Here is a 17919-nt window from a genome sequence, read left to right as displayed (position 1 = left end):
TTCCATAGGCACCACAGAAGTCAAAGGCAAATTCACAATTCATTCTCATCAGTCATTAAAAACACTGTGCTGCACACAGACCACAGCTATTCCATCTCATATACTCACAGAGAGTCTGTAAAAACAGGGAAATACTATTTAAAAAAAAAAAAAGAAAAGAAGAAAAAAGAGAGCAGGATGTAGGCTCCATTTACATGTCATGGCATATGCTAGTTAGGGTTCTGGAAAATTGTTCAAGTATTTATATTCCATGTTCCACAGAAAATAATGTTCTGAAGTCCCACTAACATCTTCTGATAAATAAACAGTATCACTCCTCATACTATAAGGACACAGTATGGACAATTCATATCTCCAGTTTATTATGCTGCTTATAATGAGCACTTGACAGGTAATATTTGTAGATTTTTATTGCCAAGGACATACATGAGTAGAAGGCGGTCAGCATACCACATCAACAATCACAATTTACTGTCCTGTGCTACCAGCTCGTGAAAGATGACAACACTGCACCCAATGACAATGAGGAACAGGCAACAAAACAGTCAGCTAGGATCCAGCACTATCGCGGAACGAGGTGGTCCTGCACTCCTCACCCACATATTTTCCACCCCGCCTGTGCTGGGCAATTAAGTACTAGCTGATGTCATGTGCACTGATCGTTGATACCTTATACTCTTGCTCTTACCTCTATCACACACCAACCACTTGCCAAACACAGGCTATGTAAGAGAATGGAGAAGCACTGCAACTCTCTCAGCTAGTTAGCTAGCCCCATCTTTTAGACACTTCATACTCTCTCCCTGTGTTCCTACCAAACTCGCTCTCCCGCCAGAGAGCACAGCTTGCAGCCAGCATCATCTGCCAAGATGCCATCCAGCTTCTCATGACAGATGCAGCACTTACACAGTGAATTAGCCACTGCTCTGGGGTCATTAAGTAATTATGGCACTGTGCAAAGCCTGATTTTAACAACTTTTCAATAGCAGTTACTTAATTTCTGCATCATATTAGAAAATCAGGTAAAAAACATCACTGTGGATTCAACGGTTGAAGAACCAAGCAGCCATGCTCAAAAGAAAGGGGCCAAGTAAGAAAGCTGGAATACTCCACAGACTACAAATTAAGGAGAACTGGGTCTGTCTGCAAACATTAACAACAGGTAGAGCAGCTGTACAACACTTTGTTTTCAGATCCTCACAGAACGTAAGCAGAACAAAAGATTAAACACAGTCAGGAAACAACTACAGACCAACAAAATAAATTCAATTTAGGTAATGGTTGTTCTGAGAGAGCTTACACGCTCTACAGAAAGTATCGTAGTTTAGAGCTGTGCTTTAAATTAGAAGAAATATAACTCAACTTAAAAAATCTGCATGATGTTGCTTTAATTTCTACCTTATTCTTTTGAATAGCTGAGGTTCCTCCAGAGCTTATTCACACATCCACTGCCAAACTGTCACTGAGCACATCAAAATGCCTGCTACATCTGTAGTCTGCATTCAATGACCAGGTACCAGCATATCCAAATGCTCTGCAAAGTATCAAGCTAAAACAACTTGACTAATGTGATATTCTGCTCCACAGACAATATCCTACAACTCATGGCATTTGAATTTTAGTAAAAATATAAAGGCATACCCTTATATAAGTTTTATTTGCTGAGTCTATGGCTCAACCTTTCTTAAAACAGTGCAATTTCATCCCCTGCTAGTCTTAAAAGAGTAAAAGTCTCACAAACATGAAGTTTCTAAGCAGGATGCCGGCAGGGAAGATTCATAAATATTGTTCATGTTGTGACAAGAATGAGAATGCTTGCAACATCAAAAACCACATATCATAAGAAATGTTTCCTGCTTGACAACAGTAAGGTTTTCAAATTCCACCTTAGGTCTACCGAAGATTTCTTGAACCACAAAGTACTTCTGCTACTTACACAACAGTGCGTTATCAGTGAAAATACAAGTCTATTCAGGGTACTGAGAGTAAGAGCTTGAGGTGGTAACACAGTTTCTACTGTGAACATCTCTGCAAGAGAAATCCTTAATGTATAGAGAACAGAAAAAATATACAGAAATTTCAGAATTATCAGTGAACTGCTTTACATTTGAGCATAATGAAACCTCAACTAAGTTCAAAAGAGGCAAAGCTAGGTAAAGGCTTCTGTTCACAAAGAAAACCTATAAAGTACAATATGCTCACAAAAAATTAAGATTCTGTATGTAGTAAATGATAAAGGTTGAAAAAGTTATAATGAAGACTCTAAACCAAGTGCTTAATAAAATTGCATGACAATGCATAGCATAGGAGTCTCTGTTCCCCCCTAATTTAACTAGTAGAAAATGCAGCAGAACACTGCCTGCACCACAGAATACATACACATCTAAAAAATCCTCTCTATCCGTGCCAACAAACTACCTGAAAGATGCAAAACTAATTTTAACAGACCATGTTTTAAATTTCTTCTCATGCTGGCTACTAAATAACAGCACACACACACCCCAACCCACAACACTACAGCATTTACAACATTGTTTAGCAGTAGCTACTGTGCTACTCAAATGCTTCTAGTTGCTGAACTAGCCAAACATCTGGGCTTTGAACTGAAGCTCAGACATTTGGACAGCTAAAGCTCTGAAGCTTTAACTTCAAGAGCAAGGGCACAGGCAAGTGAAAAATAACTTCTCTGACAGCACATGTGCCAATTGGTAATATGAGAAAGATCTAACAGCCCATGTGCTGGAGACATTCTGAACTCCAAGAGCATAAACCAAAAATTGTTACTGTCTTTAGATCAGCTGTAATAATAACCTATGCAACAACGAACTAAAATTGAAGTTGTGCTTCTCCCCATACACAACTTTTTACTTCATTTTCTAACAGAGTTTTCTGTTATAAGGGTGAGTCCAGAAGCGGTTCTCCGAAATAAGGAAAGCAAACTACTACTTGCCAAGCAACAAAAAGTGAGAAAATATACCTGTTTTCACGCACAAAGCCAATCACACTGAAAACAAAAGATGTTACTGCCAAGTTACCCGTGGAAAAAACTGGCAATTCTGAGGAAGGGCAAAAAACTGAAGCTCACACTGTTCTAGTGTAGATGGTCATTAATAAAGAATGAGTCATGACTCCAGAACTCAACATCATTAACTTAAGTTTTCCAGAACTAAGTTAACCATATAGAGAAAACCACTGAGAAAAACCTTCTGAGACATGAAACAGTGAGAGACAAAAAAAAAAGGACAAAAAAACCAAGTAAAGTACTACTATAACAGAAACCACAACCTTATACGGTTTGCTGAAACAAGATTAAATGAAAGCTGAGATAATGCAGGCTACCCCATTTGCTTAATAGATTACTATGTGAATTCCATGGGAATTATGTTGTGTAGTATTTTGCAGAAAACAACATGCACATTAAAACACATTACTTTTATGTGATAAGATCTGCCAAATGAGCCTAAAGCACTTCACAAACTAATGCCTACTACTCCTTTAGAAATCTACCAACTCAAACACTTCATCACAGCACTGCACAGGCAGAAGGAAAAGTGTAATTAATTTAGGACACTCATAGCTTGGAAACACACCAAAGTGCAAAATGCTTTATGTGAGAATGTTGGGTCTGTACCAGCTTACACTGTGTTTACTCCACCTGGAGTGAAGTTTCAGCAGCTTGTGAGCCTGTCTAAAATCTTGCTGCCACCCAAAGGAATAATTTGTGATCCAATGTGCTCTCTGGACCAACAGAAAACCAACTCAGCCAAAAATCAGCACACACGGGTTTATGCATTACTTCAGCTTGCTAAATCAAACCACTGAAAGATCATATGAGTACAGTATCCAAGCAAGCAGAAGTGCAACACACAGGTGGGTAGATCTAGAGGAGGATGGGATGGAACTGCTCCTACCCAGAGCAGTGAAACTTCAAAATAGCCCAGCTACTTCATGAAGTCTGAGAAAACACAACTGTCATCTTTTCTCTGCATCAAAAGAGACACAGCAAAGAATGTTACTGAATTAGAAGCTGTATTAACAAGTTGCATTAGTATTGTGGACGTGGAATAACTGAACCAGAGTTTCGCAATGTCTTAAAGATCTAGTGTCAGGCAAACAGGCTTCTTTTTAAAGGAAAAACAAATACATAGCAAATTTACAAAAAACTAATCTACAACAGCTTTAACATCTCATATAAATTTCAATACTATAGCTGCTTTCAGGAAAAACTTCCCAAAGAAGATCCCGATAAAAACCTGTGTGAAAAAAAAAAAGCCGCAAAATTAAAATATTTACCATCATCCAATGAACTGCTATACTGAGCTTAAGATGGACAAAACCAAAAGAGTAACTTTTCTCTGTATACATAAAAACTGGATGTGCACAGCTAGAAACAGTTGGGAGGGCAGTATGCTTATCTTCACATTTATAGCACCTAACAACAATAAAGAACATCAGTTTTAAGTTGTAACAACTCCAGCTGAACAAACTGCCTGTTCCACCAGTTCTGGTCGAAATGGATATAGTAAACTGACACAAGCAAGATCTCTACTGAATTTTCCTGCTATCTAAACACACTCCTCAGCACCCTCTAAGAAGCACAGACATGGCTAATCGCATATGTTCGTTTACACATAAATCAGCATGAGTTGAAATAATCATTTGCTGCCATATGCTGGAAAAGTGAAATCAAAGACTACCACACTCTAATCCTGGCCATATACAGTCAAGCACTGAGATGTGAAATTCTAAAGGATCCATGTGCTCAGGAGCTCGGCATAGCAAAGTAACACTTTTAGAGGACAGAGTGACAGAATAGAAATGTTTCTACCGTAAAATCACATGGACACAATTCAGATCTGTTTGTGGGGGTAGAGAGAGGCAGAGACTTCTCTTCTGTGACCTCAAACCAGGACATGCATTTGAATTCTCGTAGAGCTCTTCTATTTCATTCAATTACACTCGACAAGGACAGGTGGCATGCAAAAATCTTTACATTACCAAATTATCCGACTGACAGGGCTTTATACCCACCCCGGGGCTGCTACCCTTACGCTACCAGCGCCCAGGCCGGGAAAAATCCCACTGACGTCTCCGGGCACCTCGGGGACACGCGGCCACGTAGACGGGACGAGTCTCGTTCCTCCAGCTCAGCCTCCGAGCCTGCTCTGCGGATACCAACACCCGGGCCCGGGGCTGTCTGCCTCCGGCAAAGAGCGGCCTCCTCGTACACCGCGACCGGTTTTCCGCGCAGCCCGGAGGCGAGCAGGGGCGGCGCGGGAGGCGGCCGGGCCGGGCGGGAGGCGCTGCGCTGTGGCCGCCGCACCCGCCCCAGGCAGGGCCCGCGTTCCAGCCGCCGGCCGCGACCCTCCCGCGCACGGCGGCGCAGAGGGCCCGTGACCTCCTGCCAGCGCCAGGTCCGCCCGAGGGCTGCGCGGCCCCTGCCCGGAGGGGTGGGCCCGGGTCCCGCGGCCCTATGAGGAGACCCCGCACCCGCGCACCACAGGGAGAAGTCCCCACACGGCCACACAAGGGGCCGCCCGCCCGCCCCTTCCTGCGGCTCCCGCCGACCCCAGCGCCGGACACATCGGGGACCCCGAGGGGAGACGCCGGCAGCCACCGTCGCCCGCGCAGGACCCTGGCCCAGCCCGCCCCCGTTACCTTGCCGCTCGGAGGCGCCGCCATGTTGCCTACGAGTGTTTATGATGACGTTGCGCTCTTCACGTGCTTCCCCCGCCGCCCCACAACAACCCCCGTCAGCCCCTCCGCGGCAGCGTAGGCGGCGCAAGCGCACTCGAGCAGAGACGCCCCCGCCGCGCTGGCTAGGGAAAGGCGCGACGGCGCCGCGCGGAACGACCGGGCCCAGCTGGAGGGCGGGGCTCCGGCAACGGCGGCGGGGCCAGGCGGGGAGCCCCGCCCACGCCGCGCGGGGGCGCCCGAGGGCGGCGGCAGCCGTGGTTCGTCAGGGGGCGCCGGGAAAGAGGAGAAAATGGCGATTTATTGCTTAAATAGGAAAAAAAAAAATAGAAAAATATATTGCGTCCAGTTGTGGGCTCCTCCGTTCAAGAAGAACAGGGAACTGCCGGAGAGAGTCCAGCGCAGGGCAACAAAGATGATCAAGGGAGTGGAGCATCTCCCTTATGAGGAAAGGCTGAGGGAGAAGACTGTGGGGTGACCTCATTAATCGTTACAAATATATAAAGGGTGAGTGTCATGAGGATGGAGCCAGACTCTTCTTAGTGACAACCAATGATAGGACAAGGGGCAATGGGTATAAACTGGAACACAGGAGGTTCCACTTAAATATGAGAAGAAACTTCTCAGTGAGGGTGACAGAGCACTGGAACAGGTTGCCCAGGTAGGTTGTGGAGTCTCCTTCTCTGGAGACATTCAAAACCCACCTGGACACATTCCTGTGTAACCTCATCTGAGTGTTCCTGCTCTGGTGGAGAGATTGGACTAGATGATCTTTTGAGGTCCCTTCCAATCCCTAACATTCTGTGATTCTGTGTGAAATAGGTTTCACTTAATGCCTGCAACATTTGACCCTGCTGAGATTATCTTTAAGACATTTGTTATAGTCCAACACCTTATCATAAAATATTTCAATCAAATAACATATCCTCAGATATTGTTTAGTTCAGATGAATGAGGTGCTCACAGGGAAGTAATTTACTGTGCTGAAGGAGCAAGACTGATTAAGTCTTCGTTGTCAGAAAATATCATAATTTGTTTCTGACTTCTCAAATTGGGCTGGATCAAAGCAGCGTAGCCAGCAGGTCAAGGGAGGTGATTCTGCCCCTCTGCTCTGGTGAGACCCCACCTGGAGTCCTGCATCCAGCTCTGAAGCCCTCAGCACAAGAAAGACATGGACCTGCTGGAGAGGGGCCAGAGGAGGCCACAGAAATGATCAAAGGGCTGGAACAGCTCTGCTGTGAGGACAGGCTCAGAGAGCTGGGGTTGTTCAGCCTGGAGAAGAGAAGGCTCTGGGGAGACCTTATTGTGGCCTTACAGGGCCTATGAGAAAGATGAGGATGTACTTTTTAGCAGGGCCTGTTGCAACAGAAGAAGGGGTAATGGTTTTAAACCAAAACAGGGAAGATTCAGGCCAGACATGAGGAAGAAATGTTTTACACTGAGGATGGTGAAACACTGGCCCAGGTTGCCCAGAGAGGTGGCAGATGCCCCATCCCTGGAGACATTCAAGGCCGGGCTGGACAGGGCTCTGAGCAACCTGATGTAGTTGAAGATGTCCCTGCTCATGGTAGGGGGGTTGGACTAGATGACCTTTGAATGTCCCTTCCAACTCAAACTATTCTATGATTCTATTAAATTTAATACTTTTTTGACTAGATTAACACCCGTACTGTACTTTTTACCATGGAAAAACAGATTTGCTAGTCTCAAAACAAATACTGATTTGCTTAAAAATTGTGAGAGCCTGCTGTGACTCTATATGTGCATGTGCATAAAAATGAGAAAATAGAACTGTAGTTAAAAGACAAGTCCACGGTAGCATTATCTGGGTCTGGAAATCTGTATGGGCATAGCAAAAATGGATGTCATAGCTATGGTGGTCCCTTTCTCTGAATTTAGTAAGAGTACAAGTGACTGTTAAGGTGAATACAAGGAAGAAGGCTGCACATTAAAAATGCATCACTGTAAATTAATTGCTTTGAGAGGTGAAATTGTCATTTGCCTTCTTCCACGCCTGCACCGGTTTCATCTCGCTTGGTCTCACGTGTTCATGTTCATCCTTTCCCTTTCTTACCACTTTCCTTTATTTCTTTCTCTTTGCAATGTAATCATACATTAGTTACACACCCATGTGTAATCCCATTCCTCTCTCAATTTCCTTTTTGCCTCTCAGCTCCCTGAAGTCTGCAATGAACACTGGAGACTTCTTTGCTTGGCTCCATTGCATACTCTCATCCTGGCGCTTGACCGAAACTGCTTTGTCAAGGTTTATTTCAAAGTTTCATTCCTAGGAGAAGCTCAGAATTAAGATTCCCATCTCAGCTTTATTAAGCTTTATCGCAATCTACAACGGACTGCTTGAAGTCTGCTCTCTTCACCAGTGTGACTGCCCATCTTCTAGTTCTGTTTCTTGGACTTGATCATTAGCATATTCAATTAAAGACTCCCTCTCTTTGTAGGTAATTGTGTCAATAAATATTTATCTCATGACTCACTGTTTTATTTCTACTGCAGCCATTAAACCTGATCCAAATTAAAATCTTATCTTCTGCAGGCAGCTAACAGTCAAGATGGTTTTACCTTCCTCCAGACTCTCTTGGCACCCATCGTTCTCTCTTCAATATCAATACCCATCTGTCTTCAAGGCCTGACAGCTTGATTGATGCCTTAGTCTTAGATATCTCTCTGAATTATCTCTTTCACATAGCTAGCTCTCTTCCAGACAACAGCTCCAAAGCATAGCTTTTCCTGTGTATCCACAGAGCTAAACATTTTTTTCTTGTAACATTCTGTTTCCCGACAGTGACCAACACCATTCTAATCCATTTGGACTCCTGCAGAATGCTTTTGCAAAGGTCATTCATCTAGCCAATATAACTTCAATCCTCTCATCTAGCTCCTCCTGTCTGTTTAGCAACTCTCACCCTTCTCTGGGACTCAACATAAAATGCCCTTCCTCATTTTGAGGAAGGTTATCTCCCACTCACTGCCAAAGGGCCAGCTTCCACATCAGGTCAACTCAGCACTAGACTCTGCCTATTATTCGTAAAATTTTCAAGCAAGAAGTTGTGTGGAAGGCTTTTTCCTCAAGCTGACCTTCCTGCAGGTCAAAAAACTCCATTGGAAGAGCACAAAGCTGTCTCATTATCTTTCTTTAAACCTTTTCCTCCCATTTGCTGGAAAATGTACCACAAAAACTGTTATCAAGTAGATGGCTGATGAACTAAAACCACCTGTGATGGTGCTGACCACCACGTTGTCTTTTTGTTTCTTTGTCTGTTCTGTCTGCTTCCATTTGTTGTTTCTTACCAATTCTTTGATTGTCAGTGGGACTGAATATTTTTCACATGATCATAAAATAATGTAGGTTGGAAGGAATTTTTTTACATCAGCTGTTCGAAGCAGGACTAATTTAGTAGTTGCATCAGATTGCTCAGGGTCACTTTTCCTCTGTGACAGAGTGTATGACCTCTTGGCAGACAGAGGAACACAACTGCAGAGGTGCCCTGCAGTCAGCTGAGAAGCCTGATTCTCAGCTGGAGGATCTAAAGAGGGACCAAAACTAAGGCACAGGGGTTAGAGATACGCTCATTATGACAAGCTTACACAAATCCTGCTCCAAGCAAGAAAAGTGTTTTCCATTTTCTCCACTGAGGATGGTTGAAAAATCTTAGAATCATAGAATGTCCTGAGTTGGAAGGGATAGTTCTCACACAACAGCCAGGGTTGTTCTTTTTGTTTCCCAGAGAAGTCTTTAAAGCCAAGCTTGAGACACTTCTCAGGCTTGGCGTTGAGACTTTCTTTTGATGGAAATGGATTCAATGAAGCTCCTTTGTCCTTCCACCAGACATAGGAAAGGAGTTTCTGCTCTAAGTTTCTTTGGTGAATGATCAGCAGGTCCCACAGGACTCTTCCTGGGTCTCCGTCCTATCACGCTGCTCTCAGCACCCCAGTCACCACTTGCCTCACTGTTAAGAAGTAGGAGCATTTCATAGACCTCAGTCCCACAGACCAATTTACTCCATGAGATACATAACTACTTTCTAGGTAATTGCGTAATCTACCAGATACCCGTCTTGGACCCTTCTCCCTTGTTCTTTTGCAAACTATTATTGCATAACCATGATGGAAATGCAAGATGGAGAGGAAAATGACTCTTTGCTATGAGGTTGCAATATCACAGCGTCACTGAAAGGTCAAGGTTGGCAGAGATCTTTAGAGATCATTTAAGTCCAACCATCTTTCCCAGAGCAGATTGCAGATCAGATTGCAGAGCAGATTGCTCAGGGCTTGGTCCAGTTGGGTTTTGAGTATCTCCAAGGATAGAGACACCGCAATATCCTCAGTCAAGCTGTTCCAGTGTTTGGCCACCCTTGGAGTGAAAAGGATTTTTCTCATGCTTGAATGGAATTTCTTGTATTTCAATTTGTGTCCATTTTGTCTTGTCCTTTCACTGGTGTCACTGTTTACTGCAGGGTGACAAACTGTGGCAGATGCTCTCTGTTAACCCCCCACCCTCCCCACTAAGGAAAGGGAATAAATAGGAGGAAAAGGGAGAGAGACTTGCAAGTTGGAAAAAGTTTAAAATGCTTTACTAATGCTACTAATAAAATAGAGAAGATAATACAAAATATACAAAACCAATCTTGAATTTCCCAGGGTAGTACAGCGCTACCCGATTGCTTCAGTGACTGCAGGGCAGGCACCCAGAAGTCCTGGGCTGGACTCTGCAGCAAACTGGAACTGGATTCAGGGATGCAGGATCTGGAACCAGGCCTTGGATGGCAGGCACAACAGGCAGGGTCCTCCCCAGATGCTGGCCATGTTCGAAGAGAGTGAAACCCTCATGATCTCCCACTTCTATAGAGTGTATGACATGGATGGGATAGGATACTTAGTTTGTCAGTTTTAGTCACCTGTTCTGTTCGCCCCTCCATGCAAATAGGCCCCTCTCACTTATGGGACATGCAAAATTTATCAGTAACCTTGGCTGCCATAGCAATAAGTCTAAACCTGTGTCTCTTCTGCCTACCATTGCTACCATTAGCAGCTCTTGTCTGAAAAAACATGCAGCCAAATTCAGAAAAGTGCAGTTACTTAGAAGAACCTAACTGAAAGGAAAATTCACTAAAAGAGGAACTGATCTTGTTTTTAACAAAACCAGGACAACTGAACACCACCAAGAGTCCAGCTCTGCCTTCTTTACTGCCTTTCATTGTGTATTTTTAAACATTAGCAAGATCTCAGCCTTCTCAAGACCAAACGGTCCCAGTTCCGTCAGCCTTTCTTCATGTGACAAATGGTCCAGTCTCCTAACCGTCTTTGATAGCACTTCACAGGTCTCACTCCAGGATGCCCATGTTTGTTGTACTGAGGAGCCCAGCACCAGACCCAACACTCCAGAAGCCTTTCACCGGGGCTGAGGGCAAGAATCATCTCCCTCATCCTGCTGGCAATGCTCTTCTTGATGCAACCCACAATGCCATTGGCCTTCTTTGCTGGCTTATAGCGCACTTACTGTGCACCGTGACACTCAGGTCCTTCTCTGCAAAGCTGCTTTCCAGCCAGTCGGTCCCCAGCCTGTCATGGTGCCTTACATTATTTCAGTTTGCAAACCTGAATGATTCACAACACCAAGGTCTGTAGGCTGACACAATGCTACCAGGTTCCTCTCCCTTTTCCATAAGCTAATTAAGAAAATAACAGGGCATTCTGTAGCTCTACACCAAAGTCTAAGCCTTGGTACACTACACGGATGGGAATCTAACAAGGAGGGGATCTTCACCTTGCTGGCCCACTCTTCTCTGAGCCATCTGCTCTAATAAGAGATTTTCTGTCACATGAAGGTAGCCACAGCACCCCAGCCAGTACCAAGTGTGAAGCCAGAAAGTGTTCCTGGCTTTCCTGTGGTTTCTGTTGCTGTCACAGCTGCAAGTGAAGCTATTATTGCTATGCCAAGAGCTGCAGCTGCTATTGTTGTTCACACAGCTATTTCAGCAGAGCTCCAAGATTCATTCCTGTATTCAGAAATGTCAGCTGCCCACATGCTCAACCACATGAAAACCCCACTCGCACAAGACAAGTGCAGATTCTGTCAAGTCCTTCCATCACAGGCTTAATTTGTATAAACAAAAATCCCCACAGCAGAAAAACAAAGATAAATGGTGCCAAAAATATCCTTCCCTTTGATCTTCTGCTAAGAGGAAATATATTCCAAGGATATATTCCAAGCCTTGCTGCGACAGATGCAACCCACAATTTTTCCAGACTACTCCAGTTTGTCACAGATCATGGAGAGACAGTGAAGGGGGTGCTGTCCTGGTCTCTGGGTGCAGACAGACACCCAGGAGGGAGCTGCAGACCAGGCTTATCTTGAGTTCATCATATTCTAAGAGGTAATATTATATTACAGACAATAAAGGAGATATCCCAGGGTTTAGCTGGCACATGGTCTTGTTTTCCACATACAAGGGGAAAAGGTAAGAAAAAGAGAATGCTGCTGTCCTACTCCACAATTAGGAGGGCAGGAGAGTGATCAGGCTCTGGCTACATCCACTCAGTTAACCTAAGCCTGGGGTACTGACCTACAGTCAGCCCTTGCTGTTCAGCCATTGCTGTGCTCTTTTGTATAACTATGGCTTGCACTGTTTATGTTTCTCATAGACTAATATCTAGACACAGTGTGGGGAACAGCACAACCACTCCAAGCAGGCAGCATGTAGATATGATTTAAAGGGCAGAAGAGGATTCAGCCACATGGATGAAAGCTGTGCTGCACTATTTGCTCTCAATGCCAGAGCTCCTTATGCACCCTGGCCTAATTTATTTGCCAGTAAAAGTGTAGCCTCTGGGACAAATTAGGATCTTTTCTACTTATTGTCTCTACCTCAATGTGGAAACTGAGATATGAAGTTATTATAGCCTTTTAAACCTGTTCCTCTAAGAAAACACTAAAAGAACCCACTTAACATGCAAAAATAGATACAGCATACAAGTATAGTAATGTTCCACACTTGGCTGCGTTCTGCCACGAGGTTAGGAACAAATAAATTAAGTACGCCTAGACTGAAACTAAAAGGAAGGAAATCCCTTTCCTCACCAGTATTTATTTGTATTTAGAGTGTGAAGGCATGGAGATGTAACAAGACATGAAGGCAGTATACTGGATTATAAGCTTTCTTCAAGTATTTGCACTATGTCACATTTTGTACATCCACAACCACAGTTGTGAGTTCTTGTTTGTGACCCTGATAGTTTTTTATCTGTGCATATCAAGGATTAATAGAATTCCAGAATATGAAACAACCCAAAACATACAAGATTTGTCGTAAGAAAACATAACAGTTGGTACAACTGATCACAAGTTTACAATAGTTTTGTTCTCTCAGTGGGACACGAAATTTTTTTTTTAACATAAAAGAAGCAGAGCAGATACCAATGTGAAATGCTCTGCATTTGTCATGCAAGGAGAGATTCATGATTGCATCAGGCTCCACAGAGACAAGTTGGAAGTTACCCAAGAGTGATGACTAAACAGAAACTGATCTGTTGCTTGGTAGTCGGCACCAACTAGTATTGCCAGGACTAGGAATGCAGAAAGCAAAGATAAATAGTAGGAACCCCATCGCTTGTACATGTGCATTACAACTTTTCCTGGAAAGTGCAGGAAACTAACAGAACAATTGTTTTAGGGTGGGGATAGTCAATACTGTATTTCATCCCGGCCGTTGAAAAAGCAATGCTAAGGATGGGTCTGTTCTACTAACACAGTACTTCTTTCTCTTAGCTTGCCATGATAATCCACTTCAGAGATCATTTCCCAGGCTGAAAGCCCTAAATCCCTGAAAAAGAATCAGTGTCCCATGGTGCCAAACATTGCAGTATGCACATACTGATAGTTAAAGATTCCTTGAATGCACCAAAGTACAATTTAGTGTCATTTTAAACCTCAAACCAACTCATCTAACCAGTATGGGCACATCTTAGCATTGAGGATTGTTTTGCAATTACTCTATGTCACAGAACAAGGGGAGAGTAGACTGGCAATCAGAGGTGCATTGGATACTCTGCTGATTCTTGCTATTTGAAACATTCACTGTAGGACTCTGATTGCAGGGTGTAACTACAGGCAGCACGCTTGCTCTTCACCACTTATTATAGCCTCTTTAATGAAATGCTGACAGATCTGTGAAGTAACTACACTTACCCTAAAAAGCTCTTAAGATTTCAGTTTCTTCACAAAAAAAAAAGACATCTCACAAAATAGAAAATTTTTCTGCCACAAATATAGTAGATATAGCTACTCACCTTTTAAAAGTGCAAGTGAAAGGGCTAAGAACAGCCAAAGCAGGAACTTGTGCAAACTCACCTTATCTTGCCCTGTTTTTCCTGTTGCTTGCTGCTTTCACTCACAATGTCCATCCAGTTCAAATCCACAGCATCAGCACAGCTGAGCAGCAATTTTCACTAAGGAAGTGTGCACAAACATTCATTGTAGAGGCAGGATATTGGTAGGATACAAACACATAATTGGTGGAAAAATCCCAGTCCTGAGCCTTGGTTCCACACTTGACTTGTTTTTGCTGCTGCATTAGCACACAGGCAGCATGCCTGGGGCTGTCATTACGCTGGCAAATGTGGTTCAACAACAAATACTTCTTCCTCATGAACTGTTCTGGGCTGCCAAAGGCTGGTTTTGAGAATCAAAACTGCATTTTGAGGGATCCAGGCTCACACTACAGTTTCTGGGGTATATACTAGCGTAATGTAGAGCAGCCTCACTGAGCCTGCTTTGGCATCCTAAAGCCATCTTTCATCATATCATACTCAGATGGGTTCAGAAATTTGTCACTGTATTTTTAACATAAAAACCTGCAGTCCCAGTTTTTTCCAAATCTCTTTGTAAGCCAGGCCACTGCCCCCAACCTCTAGTAATTTTCAGGACCACTTTATTACTGACTGTTCATCAAGTTTCAAATTCTGTGACTTACTGAAATATAAGAGATAATTTTCAGATATGACAGTAACAAGAATTTCCAGCTCTGTTTTCTTGCATTCATTTTCAGTACACATATTTACTGCTTGCAGTTGATCCACTTCCACCAACATGCATTTGCACTTTTAATATTAGGCATTGATAAAATAGCAGCCATGCTATAGAAGTCCTTGTTTCTCTCATTGATGGATCATTTGAAATCAATTCATTATAGAAATATCTTCATGCAATTGCACTAGTATGTAAAATACTCCAAAATGTATTTAAGAACTCCAGCTGCAGCAATGCACTGGGAGAGTTAAGGTTTGTAAAGCCTCTGCTAGGTACTTTTTTCCTCCGAAATTTCTTTTATTCACAAATAGAATATTCCTACAACATTTGACAATGTCAACTTACCTCATATTAAAAAAGTTGTGTCCTTTGCAGTGTTGGGTTTTGCCCTGCTAACATTTTCCCTGGGTTCATAGAAAAGTATTCTATTCAATTGAGCCTGATAAGCTCAATGAGCTTATCTGATGAGAAAAATCCAGTAACACAGTCATTATAATGCCTGTATGATCAAATAGCACTGACAGCTCTTAAAGATTTAGGTATCAAGTTCTTTCCTCTTCTCTTTCCACTATGAAAAGCCTGATTAGGCAGTTTCTTAAGTTTCCTGTTCTAAAAAAGAGAAACTACTTTTTCTCTTCCACTGTGAGTCCTAAATTTGTTGACCTTTCAGAAGGAAGTGATAGTAAACTTAAAGTCAAGGGGCTGCAATTTAACAGTCTCAACAGCTCAAAAGAGATCTAGTATATCAGTTTGGGTCTGTCACACATATCAACTACTTGGCAACAGATGAGAAAGTAGTCCTTGCTCTCTCCAGTCCTTTCAACCTGGATTTCTTCTATGTGACTTCCACTATCCAAGAATCAGGAGTCAGGTACCAGAGGTAGCAAGGACTCATTAAGCTTACCATAGTCTCTCTTCACTGGTTTGGAGGCAGGATATGACCAATTGCTGGGGAAGACTGTTGGAATACTATTAGTCATCATGCTCTGTTGTCATACTTTCAAATTGCATTGCTTCTGGGAGACCTACAATGAAGCATTAGAATCCCTTGTAAAAGATCAGTAGGACTAGATAGACTGCAAAAACTGATTTGTCAAGAAGAAAAGCTTCTCTTCAGAAAAAAAAAACAAACTATATTCTCTAACTGAGGAACTGGGTATTACTGCTGTAGTGCCTAACGCTGTCTAGAAAAACTAGAGAAGCAAGCAGAGAACACATGTGTTTCCTTTCTTGTCCGGGGGATCTCTGGCATGGAAGTTTCCTGTAGTAATTCATAAAGAAGAAGGATCAGTGCAGCCAACAAGCAAGGAGAGGGTCTGAAGCCCTCTCTTCACATTCGCTCTGCAGCTGCATCAGGTCATGCCGCTTGCATGAGTGCGCAAAGCAGTGGGAATAGATGAAAACAATTATTTCTGCAGTCTATCAACATCCTGATATTGAATAAATACAAGCAAAGCTTCAAACTGTCCAGTAGAATATATATGAGTACACAGTTCCTCCCTACAGTTACAGACATTGTTTTAGGGCTGCAGAATATGCTAATCAATTGAAGGTTTTGACCAAGTTTGGTAAACTTAAGCCTTGGAAAAAAAAAAAAAATCTAGAATCAAAAAAAAGATCAGCTTGAAATAAATTCTCATTTTGCCAGTAGAGCAATTTAGAATTTTAATCAGATTAGTAAAACTTTTGCCAAGCTAAAATATTTTCAGTTATCTTGGACAAAATAATACCTTTGTCATAATGGTGACCATTTCATAGATTCTCACTTTCCAAGTTAACTCAAGAAACATTCCAGATTCTCCACAACTCTGAAAATCTGCTTCTCCATCTCATTCTGCTTGATACAGTGGCCAATGACAGCTCCAAAAATACACAAAGGAAAATTATACTTCAGTATTATTTGACAGAAAAAGCCTAGATTCAGTACAAGGCTACATCACCAAGATGCACAGGCTGGTCACAGAGGAAAAATCCTGGTGTGGAGCAGAATGCCCTAAGTAGCATGAGCAACAGTTCCCAGCACAAAGAGAGCGAGTTTTGAGGCTGTCTTTGCTGAACTTGTGCAGCAACTGGTGCCAAGGATCTCTGTCTTCATCTGCAAGTCCTTACCACAACTGCAGCAAAAGTTCTCACTGAAAGACATTTCCTGACTTACCAGGAAAATAAAGCCTGTACTCTGAGCAAATTTAGACTTAACAAAGTCAGTTAACCATAAACAGCTCATAAATTAGCATATTCTAGTAAAATTAAGTATGTTAGTATTGTTTCTGAAAGCCCATTCAAGGTTAGTTGTATTCTCTTTAGTGAAGCAGTAATGGTATTTCAAAGAATGAAAAATCACCTAGGAAGTAATCTTAGAAAAGCCTTGAATGGGGCAACTACCATTGCTGAGAAGCCATGCTAGCAACTCCACCAAGAAACGGCACCTCACTCAGCAGACCACTACCAGCACCTTCGGTTTTTCCTTCTTGCCTTTTTCTTTCTACTTTCTCTTTTCCTTCCACAAAAAGAAAAATAACAGGGGTGGCTGGCTCCAACTCTCTTATTCCCATACTCTATCATTCATACCGCTTAACTGCTTTCAGGTTGTGGAGATTCCTAACCTCCCTTTATCCTCAAGCAGGACTCCCATGCCTCTCACCTTCTTCAAACTTTTTTTCTGACAAGATCAAACACTTTTGGAGAACTTCATTTGAGCTCTGATCACTTCCTGTGACTTCATACCTTTATGCAAAGCTTTTTTCATCTGGCTTGGATCTAAAGTAGGAATTGAACTACTAGTTTTCTTCAAGAGCTGTAGGCTTGAAGAAAACAAGTTAAACACCCAGAACAACAAAAGTGGCAGGATAAAAAGGGCTAAGGGACAGTTTTTCAAGTGGTAGTAAGCAAGAACACCTGTCCACAATATGTGAACATTGAAGAAGAGAGTGTACTCAAGGCAACACTCAAGAGACAAGCCAATGCTGTTCATCTGGACATTGGATGTCCCGATTTTGATACCCTATGTGAGTTCACTGCAAATCCAAGTAACTGTCCCCAACCTTTACAGCTAGTTACACACAACTTCAAGTACTACACATCTGAATTCATTTGAGTTTCTTCATCTGAATCTGTCTATCCGGTCTCTCATAACTTTTGAACTACAGCCTAAGTGCAACACAAGAACTGCTAATAAGAGA

The 17919-nt window shown here is 42.7% G+C and overlaps 1 protein-coding gene across 1 annotated transcript in view; it reads right to left on the bottom strand.

Moving 5' to 3' along the window:
• Positions 1 to 5766, bottom strand: part of TBC1D15 (TBC1 domain family member 15) — a 33924-nt gene extending 28158 nt beyond the window's left edge. The window contains exon 1 of the mRNA XM_065848019.2: positions 5659 to 5766. Within this exon, the coding sequence (XP_065704091.1) occupies positions 5659 to 5682 (24 nt within the window). The 5' untranslated portion in view covers positions 5683 to 5766. The remainder of the gene's footprint in view (positions 1 to 5658) is intronic.
• Between the last annotated feature and the right edge of the window lie 12153 nt (positions 5767 to 17919).

The sequence above is a fragment of the Patagioenas fasciata genome, chromosome 1, assembly GCF_037038585.1.
Source record: "Patagioenas fasciata isolate bPatFas1 chromosome 1, bPatFas1.hap1, whole genome shotgun sequence".
Taxonomy (NCBI): domain Eukaryota; kingdom Metazoa; phylum Chordata; class Aves; order Columbiformes; family Columbidae; genus Patagioenas; species Patagioenas fasciata.
Note: the sequence above shows the minus strand (reverse complement) of the source record. Positions and strands in the feature narration are given on the sequence as shown.